Source organism: Muntiacus reevesi, chromosome 1, assembly GCF_963930625.1.
Source record: "Muntiacus reevesi chromosome 1, mMunRee1.1, whole genome shotgun sequence".
In the NCBI taxonomy this organism is placed as follows: Eukaryota; Metazoa; Chordata; class Mammalia; order Artiodactyla; family Cervidae; genus Muntiacus; species Muntiacus reevesi.
In genome coordinates, this window is record NC_089249.1 from 247,687,759 (window position 1) to 247,706,371 (window position 18,613).

General features: G+C 42.6%; 1 protein-coding gene across 4 annotated transcripts in view; it reads right to left on the reverse strand.

Moving 5' to 3' along the window:
- The window catches only part of EBF1 (EBF transcription factor 1), a 402,213-nt gene that overhangs the window by 143,598 nt on the left and 240,002 nt on the right, over positions 1-18,613 (reverse strand). For all 4 annotated transcript variants that reach the window (XM_065919010.1, XM_065919011.1, XM_065919008.1 and 1 more), the window contains exon 7: positions 4,446-4,527. In XM_065919010.1, coding sequence (XP_065775082.1) covers positions 4,446-4,527 — 82 coding nt within the window. The remainder of the gene's footprint in view (positions 1-4,445; positions 4,528-18,613) is intronic.

Sequence of the window (18,613 nt, forward strand, 5' to 3'; positions counted from 1 at the left end):
TGCTGTGAGGCTGACTTTGCTTGACAGAATGTCTTTACATGTCAAGAGATCAACAACCTTTCTTATGTCCTCCTCAGTCACCTACACAGGCTTCTGATTACTGTTCAGAGGAGATGCACTCTGGCCTGGCTGCATGCAGATCAGCTGGCCTGGGGAGTGGGACAGAGAGAAAGCAGCATCCCTCACAGGTAAGGGGAGCCCACTGGACAGGCAGGAGGGCGTGCCTTCACTCAGACGTCTCTGGGCCTTGGGATTCCAGTGTCACTGGGAAAGCCACATTGAGATGTAGAGAGGAGAAGGGAGTCTTCTCATGCCAACATGACTCTCTCTCGCTGCCCTCAGAGGCAACAGTGACATCAAAATATTTGAAACCAGCTTTCCAATTAGCGTACTATGAGGAAAATGAGGAAAATCATATGTTTGCTCATGGGAAACCTTCCACCAGTGCTTCTAGGACTCATCTCTGCCAACCAGCACAGCTGCACAGAAGATTCATCCTCCCCCTTTTGGTTCAGTCCTAAGAGCTGGGAACGTCAATATGATTTCCAAATGAGTGCTCTGAGCCGTCAGGGGCGCCTGGATTCAGGCTTCATTTGTTGAAGGGTCTTTCTTGCCCTGGAGAACTGGGCAAAACCTTTGCCAATTAGGTGAAGCTCAGGCAGTCTTCGGAGCAATAGCCTCTTTCTCTAAAGTTCACATGAGTAAACACTGACCAGTACCGTGGCTATAATCAGAAACAGTGCTCAAGTTCCTCCCCTTCCGCACAACTCCACATTCTGCTTGACGAGATATGTTGGAATCCCAGTGTTCTTCAGGCAGCCGGCCTCCTTAGGTTCTATTCAGGGCAAACACCCTTTTGAACACTGTTCCTTGACTTCCCTGGGATTCTAATACTATTCACAGGTACCCACTGGGCTCTCAGATGTAGAGACACCTCTTTACTGCCTATGTATCTGCCTAAAGGCTGTGGACAAGTTCTTTACTGTTGCACCACATTAGAGAACATCTGGGTCAGATCGACTGTGTTGAATCACTGCCTCAGGACTTAGCAGATGTGTGACTTTGGGCAAACTGCTTAACTTTCCTAAACTTCACGTACCTCATTTGTAAAGTGGAAGTAATTCCTATTTGCATGACCCTAATTCCTATTTGGATGTGTCGTGAAGATAAACATGGTAACTCATATAAAATACTTAGCACAAAACTGCTCACATAGTAAGTACACCATAACTGTTAGCTTCATCATGATCATCATTACAGACAATGCCCATAGATGTATATCAAGATACATATATGGACTCATATATTTATACATATAAGTATGAATGCAGACCCAAATATAAATGGTCATCTCCCTAGCACTTAATACAGCTAGAAATGAACCAAGACAAGGAACACAGGAAGAAAAGCAAGCTTGAGGCAAAGGCCCACACAAAAAATGAGGCTGACAACGGTGTTTAGGGCTCATTGAGTTGCAGTTGCTAGATATATCCAACAATGCATAAGACCATGTGCTAACTGTGTAAAAGTGATGATTATGAAATACGCAAATGTACACAAATACAAAACAAAATGTCAGCGCTCATTCTGCCACAGACTCCCTCTTTCCTCTCCCAGTAAGTAGGTGATGGGAATAAAGTGGATTAAATTTGAGCTCCAATAAGGACTTCGTCATTGCTGATAGAGCTCTTCTTTGCCACAAGACTGACTCTAGTGGTCAAGGGAGCAGCCCCTACTGGGAAAGGTCCACCCACTTTAGGCTCAGTTGGAGAATACTGAGAAAGAGCATTGTCAAGGCTGGACCTTGTGTTGGGCAACTTTCAAGTGTAATCAAAGGGTGCACTCTTTGGGACAGTAGCACTGTCAGCAGGAGAATATGTCAGAGGTCATCAGGTATAGGACTAAACCAGTGATTCCCAACCAGGGACAATTCTGCATCCCCTTTCCCATAGGAGACATTTGTCAATGTCTGGAGACATTTTGGTGCCTCTCACGACTGCGAGGGGTGGAGGATGGTTTCTCTACTGGTATCTGGTGGGTAAAGGCCAGTGATTCTGGCTAAATATCCTTTGACACACCGAACAAATCCACCTCCCTCCCAACAAAGGCTTATTCTGTCTCAAGTGTCATTTCTGCCCAGGCTGAGAAACCCTGTGCTCAACTATTGGCCCAGCTTTAGTTTACAGCAAATATTTTCTTCAAAATCGTACATTTATATTTTATCTTTTGCAAATTGGTTATGCTTTCAAAGTACTGTCCTTTGTGAACTAAGAATCATCATTTTTACTCCATTTTACAGTAGAGGAAATTGAGGTTTTGCGGAAATCTAACTCATGCCTCCTTGTCTCAGTAGCCCTTCTACCCAACAAAGAATAACTACTTTGTCTGCAAAAATAAAGCTTTCTAGACACTCTCAAAAATAACAGACTGAGTTGGTTCTCATCTCATCCAAGAGCTACATTCCTATAATTCAAAGCTTTCAGACATTTCACTAGCAGGTCCTGCGAGGGAAAATAAGGCCCCTGAAATCTTACACACACACTCTCTTTAAGATTCCCAACATCACTGAAGACCATCTCTAACTCTGTCGCCCTGTGAAGCACAGCCAAATCAATCCTAGCATTCATAAAGCATCACACATGTCTAGACACATTTATTATATGTCATGAATTGGTTCATGTCTGGACATGTCTTGTTCCTAACCCAAGCTTGGTCAAAGGAGATACATGGCCCATTCCAAGGCCAAGGTAAGTGACAACACAGTTTATATGAAACACATTCTCACAGTTTAAGACACTTAGCAGCACATATTTAACACCATCACATGTTGCACCAGCAAAGATACTCCAACTCAACACAAAAATGTCCTGGGTAGGAATGAGAGCACCCAAGTCTGCCCAATTGGTCAGAAGCTCCCCAGGAGAGACATTTTCCAGGAAACTAGGCATCTAGGGGTTCTCCCCACTCATCTGTCAGGACAAAAGGTGTCAAGGCCAAATGATTTCCAGAACTGCTTCAGAATCTCAGGAGCAAGGGTCTTCTTTCTACTGAATTTGTTCTTTCATGAGACTATTAAGTCTCACCTATTAAAAAAAATAATCACCTTGGAGACTAAGAGATCTTGACATCCAAAAATTAATGCCCAGAATCATCCCTTCCCTTTCTCCCATCCAAGAATGTGCAGAGAAAATTTGTCCAGATCCTCTCAGAGATCCTATATTTCAATCTACACTTAAAGCAGACTAACTCCACCTAAGATCATATCTTAAACTCCAAGATATTTTCACTGACAAACCACATGGGCATCCACAGATGGATGCATCATTACTCTGGTGAAGAAACTAACACTGACCAAATGAGTTAGTCATAAAATTAGATGGAGAGCAACATAAGGGTCTAGAACCTTGCTACTCCAAGTGTGGTCCATGGCTTTGCCCATCACTTGGGAGCTTGTTAGAAAGGTAGAATTTCAGGCCCACCACAGACCTCAATTAGCAGTTTAACAAGATCCCCAGAGGATTCTCGGCACTTTAGAGTTTGAGAAGCACGTACCTAGAATTTAGCAACCTTTCCTAAAGCCCAACCACCATTCTGTGTTTTGGAAGTTAACAAATGTATTTTCACATATTTTTCCTTTAGTAAATGTATAATTATATGAGGTTAACATACCACTAAAGCTTTAAATGGTGGCGGATCTGACTGATGCTTGAAAACATTTACACGGGCTGTACAAGGACATTTCTCAGACAGAATGTAACCCACATTGCCCTACACCCTGCTTCTTCAGAGATCCACTTTTAATAAGATAATTACCGATAATCTCCAAGATTGGAAAAGGAAAACAAGAGAAAGGAAGGAGGAAAGTGACGTAATTCCAAAACAGCACAAAGCTCCTATTGACCAGTTTTCTACCTGTAGAACTTTAGGAAAAGACTTCATCATCTCTATGTGTTTCACTTAACCTGCAATGGTTTAAGCTAGTGATCCCCAACATTTTTGGCACCAGGTACCAGCTTCATGGAAGACAAATTTTACATGGACAGGGTGAGCGGGGGGTGGTTTCAGGATGATTCAAACACATTACATTTATTGTGCACTTTATTTCTATTATTATTATATCAGCTCCACCTCAGATCATCCGGCATTAGATCCTGGAGGCTGGGGACCCCTGGTTTAAGCCTATGAGTCCATTCAGGAAGCCAGACGAGGCTCAAAGGGTGCCACTGCCTCAACCATTGAACGCAGGTGGCCCAGTCCTGATCCTTCTCTAATTAAAACAACAACTTCTAGAGAAAAGACACCTAGGGACCCAAACTCACCTGCTTGTCGCCTCTGGGAAAACAATGATACAATGATACTCTGGATCTTCTCCACCTAAGACTTCTTTCACCCTCTCCTGATACTCATGTCATTATTCAAGTATAAGAAGGACAAGACAGACCCACCTGGAATCTCCGCATGTCACGTGGGTTTCCCGCATTCTTCAGGCAATTTTGGTTACATTTGAGGAAAAATTTCAAGAAGAACCTGTGAAGAAACAAATTACCATGGTTAGCATTTCAGTCCTCCACAGAAGGGGGAAAAAAAGTAGTAAGCCACTTCTGGGTTGTGCATTCTATTCTCTGGGCATTTTCTGAAACATTCAGAACGACGTTAGAGCCAGTATTTTGTGGAAAGCTTTAGTCTTTGTTTCATATTCAAGTTAGACATTCTATATGAAGAGAATGCTCTCCATGATGCCAACAGATCTCACAGAAGAATTAAGCCCCCAAGGAAGTATTTTCACTCAAAGAGAGGGTAAGTCTTCCCTATAATTTAAGGCAGGTTCCAGTTGGAGATAATTGCCTGAGAATTACTCATGGTCCTCAACAACAACATGTAATTTAAGCCCCGTAAATTCACATGCTGGATGAACATAAGGACATGGTAAACACTTTTTATCCGAGCATCTCCAAGTAAAATATTCTGATTAGGCGTGCTTATGAGAAGATTCACATACTGACAAAAGTCTATTGATTTCTTGAACATGAAAGTGAAGTTGCTTGGTCGTGTCCGACTCTTTGTGACCCCATGGACTGTAGCCCACCAGGCTCCTCTGCCTGGGGATTCTCCAGGCAAGATACTGGAGTGGGTTACCATTTCCTTCTCCAGGGGATCTTCCTGACCCAGGGATCAAACCTGGGTCTCCTGCATTACAGGCAGACTCTTTACCCTTTGAGCCACCAGGGAAGCCCAAGTAAAATATTCTGACTAGGAGTGCTTATGAGAAGATTCACGTACTGACTAAAATCCATTGATTTCTTGAACATACCCCATTTGTTTTCCTTACATGCCGGCTATAGACAAAAGCTATTTGTGATGGAAGAAGGAATGTCCGGCTTCACAGGCACCTTGGTCCCTGAATTGATTCTATAATGAGATCCATGGGTTTTACTGGCTAGGGTGACCAAAGGTCTCAAGTTTCCAGGAACTATACTAGTTTACACCAGCTATATTACTGTAAGTGTGAATAGTTCAAACCAGCCAATCTTAAAGGTAATCAACCCTGAATATTCATTGGAAGGACAGATGCTGAAGCTGAAGCTCAAATACTTTGGCCACCTGATGTGAAGAGCCAACTCACTGGAAAAGACCCTGATGCTGGGGAAGATTGAAGGCAGAAGGAGAAGGGGATGACAGAGGATGAGATGGCTGGATGGCATCACTGACTCACTGCACATGAGTTTGAGCAAACTCTGGGAGGTAGTGAAGGACAGGGAAGTCTGGAGTGCTGCAGTCCATGGGGCTACAAAAGAGTCTGAGCTACTGAGCAACAACAAGATGAATAGTACCCACTTTAACTTTTAAAAGTGTCCTGCACTGGGTGATAAATTAGATGAGTTATTTCTACCTTTCTGTAAATCAGGAGAGTTATTTCTATATTTCTTAGGTGGGAGTTGTTGAAATTCATCATGGAAAGGCAACATGATCAAAAGTGTCCAATTAGGGCATTCTTGTGAGTTACCTACAATTAAACCTCTCCATTCACCTATTAATATGTTTGGGGAAAGAAGCATTTTAAAAGCTGCTCAAAGTTCTTCATTGTTTTTACTTTTAGGGATGTGGGTTTCAGGTCCACTTCCCCAAAATATTACAATGCATTAAAATGTTGCTCAGTTAAATTCTCATAGGAATTTTCCTGTCATCACCTTTTCCTCATTTCAAGTCTACAATGCAGTAAAATTCCTACTTCAATACACGTAATTTGTGAGGAACCATCAGGCTGGGATGTCTGGATTTAGCTCTGAGTATAAAGTCTATCAACCAAATAGCACCTCAATAATGAGAGCACAGCACCAAGAAGCACCAAATTCAGCCAATTTCTGAAAACCAGACTAAGCGATGTCCCGACAGAATCTCTCTCTTCCCCAGTCCCTTAGACTCTGCCAAGAGGGAAGTATGGCATGGGAATAACTCTTTGAAGAGAGACAATGACTTTGTCAACTCCCAAAATCACATTTTAAAATGTAAACATCTTCCTGAAACAGCTCTTTCGACATCATGCAACATTCAACTGTCCATCAATAATATCTGGCTTCTGGACAATCCTTCATCCCCACTTCCAGGTTCTCTTCACAGAGGCCAAAGTTTATCAACCTTTCTGAACAAGATAAATGACTCATGGCATACTGTTGAGCCCAGCTGGGTAAAATAAAATCCAGCTCAAAGAGCAACACTGGCCTGTTGGCCCGTGCAGACTCCTGACCACGTTCAGCAGGGGAGTCTGGGGGACAGGGGAGGGGTTTGAGGGAGTAGGCGCAATCCTAAGTGCCTCTGCACTGTCCCTTCCCTCTGAACTCTCAGACAGCAAGTGCTGGGAGCCCTAGCACTCACACCTTACTGTTGGAAACTGTTTGATGTGCTGGAGGTCAGGGATAGTGAGTCTGCCACCTTGACCGGGCTCGAGCTTACATCCAAAGACACCCAAAGTGTGAAAACTGGCTGCAGCTTTCAAGGACAGCTGGTTGGAAGAGAATATTTAAAAGCCACACAAACCCCAGGACGGGGCTGATTATCACTAAATTGACAGTAAGAGTCGGCTTCGGATGATAGAAAAGCCACGACCCTTAAAAATATTCTGAATGAGATTCCTATCAAACTCTGACAGATACTGCTGTGTGACTTTTGATAAAGAGCTGAACTTCTCTGCACCACACTTCTTACCTAGAATTTGGGTATAATGCCAGTCCCCACCATAGAAGGTGACTATGAAAATTAACTGCAATGATACACAGTGTCTGGAACACGGCACACACAGTGATGGTGGCTGTCATAATAATAATCTCTCTCATGTATAAGGTGTTTACTTTGTGTTCAGAAAGCTGAGAACTGCAAATATATTTTCCCATTCGAGCCTCCTAAATAACCTCTACTATTAATCCCATTTTATTGATGAGGAAACTGAGGTTCAGAGAACGTAAATAAGTTGTCCAAAGGTTATTAAACGTGGATCAACTCAAATTTGCACAGAGCCTGTGCTTTTAACCATTGTGCTACAGTAGTTTTTAATAATCACAGAAGTACTGCATTGTTGATATTAATACTAACTGTACCACCGACAGCAACTGCACCACAACGGCAACTGCACAAATAAGAGTAATTATTAGTACAATTGTTTCTATACCGGCAACCTGAGCATTGTGGAGGGAGACGTCGCTGCCATTCTCTGTCCAGTGGGCACCCGACTCCCACACCTGGTTCTCCAGGACTGATAGATAATATTCACCACCTGTGTATGTTTAAAGCCATTTGAGCCAGACCCGACAGCCAGATTCAGGTTGTGTTGGAAGGAGCTGTCAGCACACCCTCTGACATCTTCAAGTCAGACAACTGCTAGCCACCATGAGGGGGTCCATCTGGTGCCAAAATGGATTTTGAAAGGCAGGCAAACAGGACGCTAGCTCTGCCAGAGAAACAGAATCAAGGGAGCAGGGGATCTTCTGCCTCGGCGATGAGCCGGGCGAGGCGCCTGTCACCAGCCCATAGTTAGCACAAAAGCTATGCTGGGCACAAACCAGATCCCAGTTACCCTAAGCTGCCCTGTCACTTGGCACGCTGGCAGCATCTTCTGCCCGCCCTCTCGACAGCGGATCCCTAGCTGAAACTGAAGGCTTGACCATCTGTTGTGGGGAAGAGACAGCGTCAACTAGTGCCTGAGGCCTCACACAAGCCCTTATGTGGCAAAGACACTCCAAAGGGCTAGTTCTTTTGGAGAAAGCCAGCCCTACCCCAGGGGGAGCATCAGGAATTCTTTCAAAGTTTTCCCCCAAGTAGATGCCAAATGTCTGACCCTTTCGGATCACACTTCCTTAAAGGAACTGCAAGGAGTTAGAAGCAGGAATTAAAAATATCCCCACCGAGAGATGGAGTTAGATGTGGCAAACAAAATTTTTTTTGCGGGGGGTTGGGGGGGCGTTATCAGGCTGTTTTGAAGGCATCTGTAAAGCTGGGGACACGTGCACGTCTGCTGGTCTGCAGAGAAGATATCAGATTCCAAGGGGTGGGGGGGGGGCTTTGCACAAAGCGGAGGTTAGTGTAACTCAAAACCACACTTTTGTCTACCAAATTACCACAGTTTGTGTGGCGGGTGTGTTTGATAAAGTTGTTGTCAGGCAGAAAGAGTGTGCAGCCTTATCCCAACCGTGGGAAACTGACCCAAGGCAAGACAAAGCCCCCATTGACCCCTTAGCGTTCCAGAAGTCCATAAACTACAGGAAACAGCCCAAGGAGGACCCAACTCCAGGCTTTTTTTTTGGGGGGATGGGGGAAGGAGTGACAAGAAACCTGACACTTTTCCATTAACTTTCAATACAAATAATATCTTGTATTCATACAGTGTTACATTATTCAAAACACTTCTATCCTCAGAATCTCACTGAATCCTCACAGAAGTCCTACACTTAGGCAGGTTACGAATGCTCAACCTATGTGAAAGGCAAAAAAAAAAATAATAAAAAAATAAAACAACTAAGATTCAACAAAACTAAGATATTTATTGAAAGACAAATCTAAACTAATATCCTATATATTGGCCCAAAGGACTCGCTAATGTATGAGTTATCTCTGTGGATTACAGGACTTTATCAGTGACCTAAACCAACACTGGGTCTGCCTTCTCCACCATGTGTGTGGGAAAATTGAGAGGTCAGGAACATGACAATACTCACAGAGTTAGAGTCGTTCTGAGAGCTAAAACTATTAACCCACATGTCTCAACTTCTAACTGCATGATTTTTCCAATGTAGTGTTAGTTTTTCAAAAGCCAACCCAATAAGAGCTCAATGTCGGAGTTACTGCATTTTGTAGTTTCCTACTTCCATTATGAAGGGCTTCTCTGGTGGCTTAGTGGTAAAGAATCTGCCTGCAATGCAGGACACTTGCAGAAGACACGGGTTTGATCCCTGGATTGGGAAGGTTCCCTGGAGGAGGAGACAGTAACTCGCTCCAGTATTCTTACCTAGAGAATCCCATGGACAGAGGAGCCTGGCAGGCTACAGTCCATGGGGTCACAAAGAGGTGGACATGAGCAAGCAACTGAGTACACACACACACACACACACACACACACACACACCCCTACACACCCCTACACACACACACACACACACACACACACCCCTACACACCCCTACACACACACACACACACACACACACACACACACACCCCCCTCCATTAGGAAAGTGACAGTCATAAAACCCAAAGTGACACTCTAATAGAAGTTGTGTTTAGGTTCACCAATGAGGCTAATGGACGACATTACCCCTCTCCGAACACTACTGAACTGATCACACACATTTGTAGAACATAACTGCCTATTCAATGATTTCCCTGTATCACATTTTACCAACCAATAGATATTCAGTATAAGGAGTAGTTTCCATGTGACAAACACAGTGCTTGGGACAGGTGCTTGGGTTAAAGATAAGATAAGCCTAGGTAAATTTCTACAATTCCCTGAGACTCAGTGGCCTCAATAAAACATGAGAGCAACAGTACCATCCCTTCCAGCCACATGGTGTGACTTTCATCATAATCCTACCTTTTACTCTTTAATTAATTGCGCTACTTCAGAAAAGTTATTTAAACTCTCTGTGCCTCATCTGTAAAATAGGGGTAACAAAATCCTACTTCAGAGGGTTATTGAGAATTCAATGAGTAATATATGTAGAGTGTTAAAACAGTACCTGGCATAGAAGAATAAATAATTCTATCATCAGCTGCTCTAATGTTCAGAGATACTGAAATTTTTCAGGCACAGAAAGTATTCTCTCTTTGAATGTTAAAGTTAAGAAAGGAAGCAAAGATCTATGTAACTGACAAGAACCATAGGTTTCACTGAATGACCTACGAAAAGGGAAAGAAAGAAAAAAATGAAAAGTAATAATGACTAAAGTAGCTCTTTCCAAAGGCCAAGACATGAAGGTGAGGAACGGTAGCAGCTTAAATGACAGGATTCCAGCTAGTAACAACTGAAGGGCACACAGCAAAACCATCCATGAGGCAACAGCTTGTACATCATTAAATATTATGCAAAGCATTGCGACAGACCTGGGCTGAGCAGGTTGAGTTTTCACCGCCCCCACCCAAATTCTGGAAAATCATGCTTGGATGTTTTCAGCTGTTCTCATAATGTCCAGGCTGGAAAAGAAATGCATCCGGGCACCCCTAAACCAAGACATAAAAGTCCCATTTGCAGTCTTCAGGCTCCCTGAAAGTTCCTCTGACTTCACCCTGCAGATGGTTACGTGGCAGACGATCCTTCTCAAAGATACTCAAGACACGGAGACTCACTCTGGCCCACTGAGGGAAACAGCTGTGTGGAAACAACTGCGGGGTCCCGTCTGTGTGAAATTCAAGCTGCTCCTACATACACTCACTGGAGGGTAGAGAGGCAAAGGCCTCATGATTCAAAGGCCATCTTTGGAGGAATCCTTGCCACAAACAGCGCCATCCTCTGGGCTCTGACACCGAAGTGCAGAACCATCTGCCTCTGAGACTAAATCTACTGGCCAGATGTAGCTGAGAAGACTTTCCTGGAGTACAAGGGTTCTCTCAAATTAAAAATATTTAACCAGAAAGCACCTATCCCCACCCAGACGCCCGAGATGCCAGGGACTGTCTCAGAAATACCACTGCTACTCCATGGGAGCCCTCCGTGAAGAGGTAAACACGAGTCCATAGCCCCTGCCATGAAAAACAGATCACCCCTGAAAACAGGGGACTGAAACAGCTAGAAAGAGAAAACTTTATTTTCAATGTCAACACTTTTGGGTTCCTAGTACACAGAAGAAGTTGTAGAGTACAGTTCATCCATGTGAAAATATGATACCCGCCAAGTCTGCCAAAACCCCAGGGTGCCACCAGGGCGGGCTGCGGAGGCTGAGCCTGTGTGAGGGCAAAGGTTTCTGACTGCCCGGCTGACCTCCTCCCCTGCTCTGACAACGCGCCGCTGAGAGAGGACCCGCCTTGACTCAAACCCCTGCAGTTCTGTCTGAGAAACTGGAAAGACCAGAAGGGGAGAAACAGAGTCACGGAAAGGATTCTACGCAGATTGAAGTACATTCTTTCCTCCCTGCCTGAGGTGGGAGGTGGAATGATCCCAAGCTGTGGCTCTATCTTGGGGACCCCAGGGGGAGAGCATGTGGCTGCCCCTATTCTTCCTGACTTCAAGGAGTTTACCTTTTCCCCTAGCCAAGGTCCTTCAGATCTTAGGCATTTCTGGAAAGTGTTCTCAGCCTAAAGGATGAACATGGTCAACTTGAAGAGCATCCCTGACCTCAGAGTTCAGAGCTAGGCTGTGATGGAAAGACATAATCAGTGGCAAGGATTTACTCCCCAACCCTGAAAAAAAAAAAAAAAAAAAAGTGTTGCGGCAGCATGGCAGCAGACTAGAGAATTTAAAAATAGTTTTCAATAAAAGCACCCACAACAAATAGGTCTCCTGATGCTAGAAGTCAAATCTGAAAGGTGGGAAAAAGCACCAGGATAGCAAAAGGGGAGAGCAAAGGCCAAAGAACCAGTGGCCAATAGGGAAAGAATAAACTGCAATTCTTTAGAAATGATGCACAGAAGGGATGCCAGGGCAAGCAGGCTGTAGCTTACACCAACTGATGCAAGGTTACACTGGAAATTAAGCAAGAATTTAATTAAACCCCCAAAGAACTGAATTAGGTATTGCCAAAGAGGCATCATCTTTAAGGATACTCTTCTACAAAGCTTACTCAAATGTCAAGTATTTCTTGCTTAAATGTATTAAGGTATAAACCCTGGCCATGGGCAGACATTTTGAGTCACCCTAGTAGTTTTCTTTGCAGCAGGAATGAGCAGATAATAAACCCAAGTGCTGTCCATTGATGGAGGAAATGGATAGAGAAGATGTGGTACATGTATACAATGGAATACTACTCAGCCATTACAAAGAATGAAATAATGCCATCTGCAGTGACACAGATGGACCTAGAGATCGTCATACTGAGTGAAGTCAGACAGAGAAAGACAAATACCAGATGATGTCACTTATATGTGGAATATAAAAAAGGGGTACAAGTGAGCTTATTTACAAAACAGAAACAGAGGCACAGATGTAGAAAACAAACTATGGTCACCAAGGGGGAAAGGGGGGGAAGGATAAATTGGGAGATTGGGATTGACAAATATATAAAATAGTGTGTGTGTATATATACACACACACTATATATACAAAATAGATAACTAATGAGAGCCTACTGTCTAGTACAGAGAACCTTATTTAGTACTCTGGAATGACCTATATGGGAAAAAAATTGAAAAAAGAGTGGATATATGTACATGTATAACTGATTCACTCTGCTGTACAACAGAAACTAACACAATGTTGTAAATTCATTAGACATCAATGAAAATTAAGAAACAAAACAAATTCCAAGTGTTTTTCCTTCTCAGAGCTGGGCACAGACTGAGAATAAATTTGTCTGAAACTGTTTCCCTTCCAAGGGTCACAATCTGCAAGGAATCATGCAGCACAGAGTTCCTACAGACCCAGGGTAGGATCGGATATAGGCGTCAGGTCTTGGGATTCTGAGTCACTGGGGCAAATCCTGCCCCAGGCTGGAAAAGATCCAAGTGCTACTTGGCTTCAATGACTATGACCCATCCCACAAAGCCAGACATACAAGGTGAGTTAGGAGGAACCCCAACACCTAAACTTAGCAGATACTACAGCACTCAAGTACACCACACGCAAGACACTGTTCTGAGTGCTTCACGTGCACTAATTCATTTACTTTTCATAACAACCCCATGAAGTACTATCTCTATAGCCTCATTTTATGGATAACAGTACAGAGGGGTTATATAATTTGCCTAAGACTACCTGTCTAGTAAGTGGTAGAGCTGGAATTTGAATGTAGGCAGTTTGGCTCCAAAACCCACATCCATGAAACTACATTCCTTTGTACGTTTTATATATATATATATATATGATAGATATGGGCATACAGATCATTGATCATATCTAGCTATACTCTTATCAGCATTATCAAATTCATTCAAGATTAGAGCTGAAGTCAGCATACAGATTTCTGGTATTGTCACTGGGATAATCCCAATCGTAACTGTTAATGTGTTTCAATTTTGCTTATGAAAAACCTTGCCTATTTCAAATACATTAATACATTTTAACCATAATGAAAGACCAGTGAGTCTTGTAAAAGAGCCAAACCAAGTTCAGAGAATGATAGCCAAAGCAAAACCAGTGTAACCTGGGTCTCCTGGGAGGAGTCAATGAACATAACCTTAAGGATTTAGTTATACTATCTGTGGTTACCAGTTCCACAAGTCACTATCTTTGAATGTCTTCCTTGCCAACAGAAAGCCACAGGTTAAAAACGAAAGGCTTTTAGTACCCCTCTGTTTAATACTCATGTGTATAAAATTTTGAAGCAGATTCATTTAGAATCTGATGTTACGATTTCACTTTTCCTCTAAGGACTCAAAGAGTTTCGATATTAATTTCCCCTGTGGAGGTGATAAACATCAGAGAAATATGAAGAAGTTCAGATCCACAGTAACTGAAACACATGGGTTTTTTTGAACATGCAACTCACTATTTTTTTCAAAAGTTTATGAAGTATAAACATTCAGTGTCATTAATTTACTTCCTAAAATCCTACTTATCTTCCAAGTGGAGTTTAAATGCACTGAGCCCATGAGACCTGCCCAAGAACCTCAGCTAGAATTAATCACCTCCTCCTCCATCCTGGTACACATCTGGTCTTCATGTCTTGTACTCCAGTTACGTGAGTAGCTGCCCCCCATCCATAGCACTACAGACACCTTCAGAGGGCCTATCTCCCTCAGCACCGGGGACAGCTATATTTGTAAAACAGTAAGTAAACATCTTACGTGATTGACCGGTAACATTAATGGCAGTTAACTCTGTATTATAGCACAAAGATGATTTCTTTCTCCTTTCCATTCTTTTCTCTACTTTCTTTTCTCTGAATAGGCACTACTTTAAGATGAGACAAGCAAAAACTTTTTAAAAAATTGAAGTGAATATCATTCAGCATGGAACCTAGGGAAGGCTCCCTCCATTTTGCAATGGATAAATTAGGAACTAAAAATGATGAATGTCTTTGCAAAAGTCTTTATATTCTAAGATTTGCCAGTTAATTCAAATGAGAACACTTAAGAGCTATTCATCTCACACTCAGTAAGATGTCGATCTTAGTTTCCCATATGCATAATTCATAAAAGAATATCAACTGGGCAGATTCCACACCACTGGTGTCCTCAATCTCCTACTTTAAAATTCCTCAACATCAACATTTCAAATATTATCTTTAAGCTAAACTTGCCAGTGTTCTTGAAGCACTTAAGCATAACCCAAAGGGATAAAAGGTCATGTAATTAATAGTATGAAATGGATCTCCTTTCTCCAAAATCTTACAGACCCTTCTATGACATTGTTGAAACTCAGTGGTTAAAGTTTTTGGTGATTTGCAATTCCTTGCTTCAGGCTATTTCTACATCATCCATTAATTCAGTCAGTACCTCCTTCATTCAGGAAGTGTTTACTAAGCACTAACTATGTGCCAAGCACAAGCACAGAGACAACTTCACCCCCACCCTTACAGAACCTCATCAAAATGCAGTTCTCAGGCCACCTGTGTCAGAAGTGCCTGGGAAACTCGCCCTTGTGAGAGTAGGTTAGGGGGTAAAGTACTCAAATAATTCAGGTATACACTGAATCTTGAGACTTGATACTTAATTTAATTTTTAAAGTCAAAAGTCAAGTCAATACCATGTGATACATGCAATGATAGATTTACATACCCAGAAGAGTGAATTGTGCGGAAGGAATGGATGTCTCATCATGCGTCATTGAAACTTAGCACAAAAACTTATGTCAAATCACCTTGGAGTAAAAAGAAAACTCAAATTCACTCACCCATCCCACCTCTTGACCAACGTAAGCCACGGAGAAAGAAAGAAGTGCCTAGTTACCATAGGAAGCTGATACTTGATGAATTTTTGCTTCAAGAAAAAGAAACAAGCTCATTTTTCTACCAAAAAGGAAAGAAAAGATAAAGGCATCAGCTGAAGAAGTCCTTTCCCAAAAGAAAAGCAAGAAGTCTTGCCAGAATGAAAATTATTTTGAAACCTATTTAAATCAACACCCCTTAAAAAAACCTCACTCCCTTTGTCTGTCTGTTCACTTATCAGGATACATCCTTCCCCATCCCAGTCTCAGCATCACTCTTTGTTGCCTCCCATCATCCACGTTCACATACCAGTGGGGATAATGAATTTAATTTGAGCAATGGCTTTCATCGAAAAAAATCACTGCATGCCAACACCACACAAGTGAAGTTCAGACAAAAACAAGTGACTCCCTAATTTGGATTTAAAGCTCAGGATCAATCTCCAAATAAAAATGACCAGTGAGGAGTCATGCCCACAGAGCACTGACAATAATCTCATGAGCTCCAAATTATTCCAGTTTATATTATGGGCTATCCAATAAGTCTGTGTGTTCTAGTTCATAAAAATATAAGAAGAAATTTATCATTTTAAAATCATAATGCAAAATAGAGTCTGACATGTTATTAAGCACTATTTCTCATGATATCATAAGGATGCTGATGGAAAATGAAACTAAAGCAATATTGGAGACAAACAATGACATAATTGAGACTTTCTGAGGGCGCTTTGCAGCTCACAGGTCACACTGCCTTGCCCTCCCTTCTCAACATGTCACTCTTAAACAGCTTCAGTTTAAAACAAAAACACTCTGAACAAAACTCCAAAGAAGCTTTTATCACAAAAACTGTTCAATCATCTAATAAAATGGAACAAGAACTTAGAAATTATCTAAGTCCAGATATTCTTAACCTGGAGTCAGTGGATGGTCTATGTCAGGTTCTTGAATACCTCAATGTTGTATCCAAAGTTTTACCCACACTTTATTTTCTATAGAATGTGTCCAGAGTTTTCACAAGACTGTGGAAAGAATCAGTGAGTTGACTGCCCAGAATCCTCTTCCATCCATTTTGATAACCACCCTCCATCCTTCTTTTGAAGAACTTCCTTGTTCTCACCCAGGAGTCCTTGTATCTCAGCAGTATGAAGTCATTCCACACTTGGGCGAAATTACTGCCTGTGATCCAGACCTGACTCATCACAACACCCACCACTCAAACTCTATGACTGCTATAGAGACAGGTGTGTGACCCAAGTCTAGCCAATAAGGCCCAATCCAAGCCTGTGGCAGGACTTCTGTTAGAGCCACTCAAAATAGAATTGGGCTCCATTCTACTTGGAGTTGAACCTGGAAAATGTGAGACTGTGTGTGCTGGAAAACTTTATTCTCTAAGATGAATCCATAATAGAATATAATCCACTAGTATCCCACCTAACAGGGATCACAGGACAAGGAGACTCTACTAGGTGAGGAGGAGAAGAGATAGAGAAGCTATCTTCAGGAAAGGAGGCAGGCAGGTAAAGATAGAGATGTCATCAGAAGGGTGAAGCTGAGAAGGTACCAAAGGGAGGGTCCCCAAAAAGCATAAGTAAAACAGAATATTCTATTCTACTGGGCCCTGGTAATCAGGCTGTACAATTTCAATGCCCTATGACCTTCTCTCAACTCACTGTCCAAATAGACAGACAGATTGACAGATAAATAGTCCATTGGACAGCAAGGAGATCAAACCAATACCTATCCTGAAGGAAATCAACTCTGAATATTCACTGGAAGGACTGATGCTGAAGCTAAAGGTCCAATACTTTGGCCACCTGAAGTGAAGAGATGACTCCTTGGAAAAGACCCTGATGCTGGCAAAGATTGAGGGCAGGAAAAGAAGAGGATGACAGAGGATGAGATGGTTGGATGGCATCACCAACTCAATGGACATGAGTTTGAGCAAACTCTGGGAGTTGCTGATGGACAGGGAAGCTGAGAGTGTTGCAGTCCAAGGGGTGGCAAAGAATTGGACATGACTTAGCGACTGAACAACAACAATAATCAGTCTCTCCATGCAGGTAACAACAATGAGTGAACCAGGCTGCAGGTAACATCTGAGACAGAACCAGGAACTGTAGGAAGTGAAAAGAGGATGTCTTGGTCCACGCAGGGCAGCCTGGCACTTCTCCAGCTAACTAACTCCATGGGGGAACCTGGGGAGAGTGCTGTCAGAGTTTCCCATTTTAAAAGGAGCTGGAAATACATATTTAGTGTGAAGCTTGCCCATCTTCCAGACAATATAAGGGCCAAATTTAAGAGGTCTGTGAGTGGAGTCCCAGTTCACATTTCTTTCTCTAAAATAATAACCAAACTAACAGCAAGTCATCCATCTGTGAGGCTAGGGCAGGGCTTCTTTTGGCCCATTTTTAATTAAAAAATAATAATTTTTAAAAAGGAACCCTTTGGCTCCACTAAATAGAACTCTCAGTTCAGTTTAGTCACTCAGTCGTGTCCAACTCTTTGCAACTCCATGGACTGAAGCACGCCAGGCACCCTGTCCATCGCCAATGGGACTCTATTCATAATTTTAAAAAGCAGCTTCTGCGTTTGAGATAATGGCATGTTTTGTTTTGTCATTTTTGAGAATCCTTTTCATTTGAAATCCAGGTGTACTAAAGTTTGATTTTCTTCCAGACTTTTGGCAGCTGACAAGTTCAGTTCAGTTTAGTTCACTCACTCAGTTGTGTCCGACTCTGCAACCCCATGGACCACAGCACGCCAGGCCTCCCTGTCCATCACCAACTCCCAGAGTTTACCCAAACTCATCTCCACTGAGTCGGCGATGCCATCCAACCATCTCATCCTCTGTCGTCCCCTTCTCCTCCTGCCTTCAATCATGCCCAGCATCAGGGTCTTTTCCAATGAGTCAGCTCTTTGCATCAGGTGGCCAAAGTATTGGAGTTTCAGCTTCAACATCAGCCCTTCCAATGAACACTTAGAACTGATCTCCTTTAGGATGGACTGGTTGGATCTCCTTGCAGTCCAAGGGACTCTCAAGAGTCTTCTCCAACACCACAATTCAAAAGCATCAATTTTTCGGCACTCAGCTTTCTTTATAGTCCAACT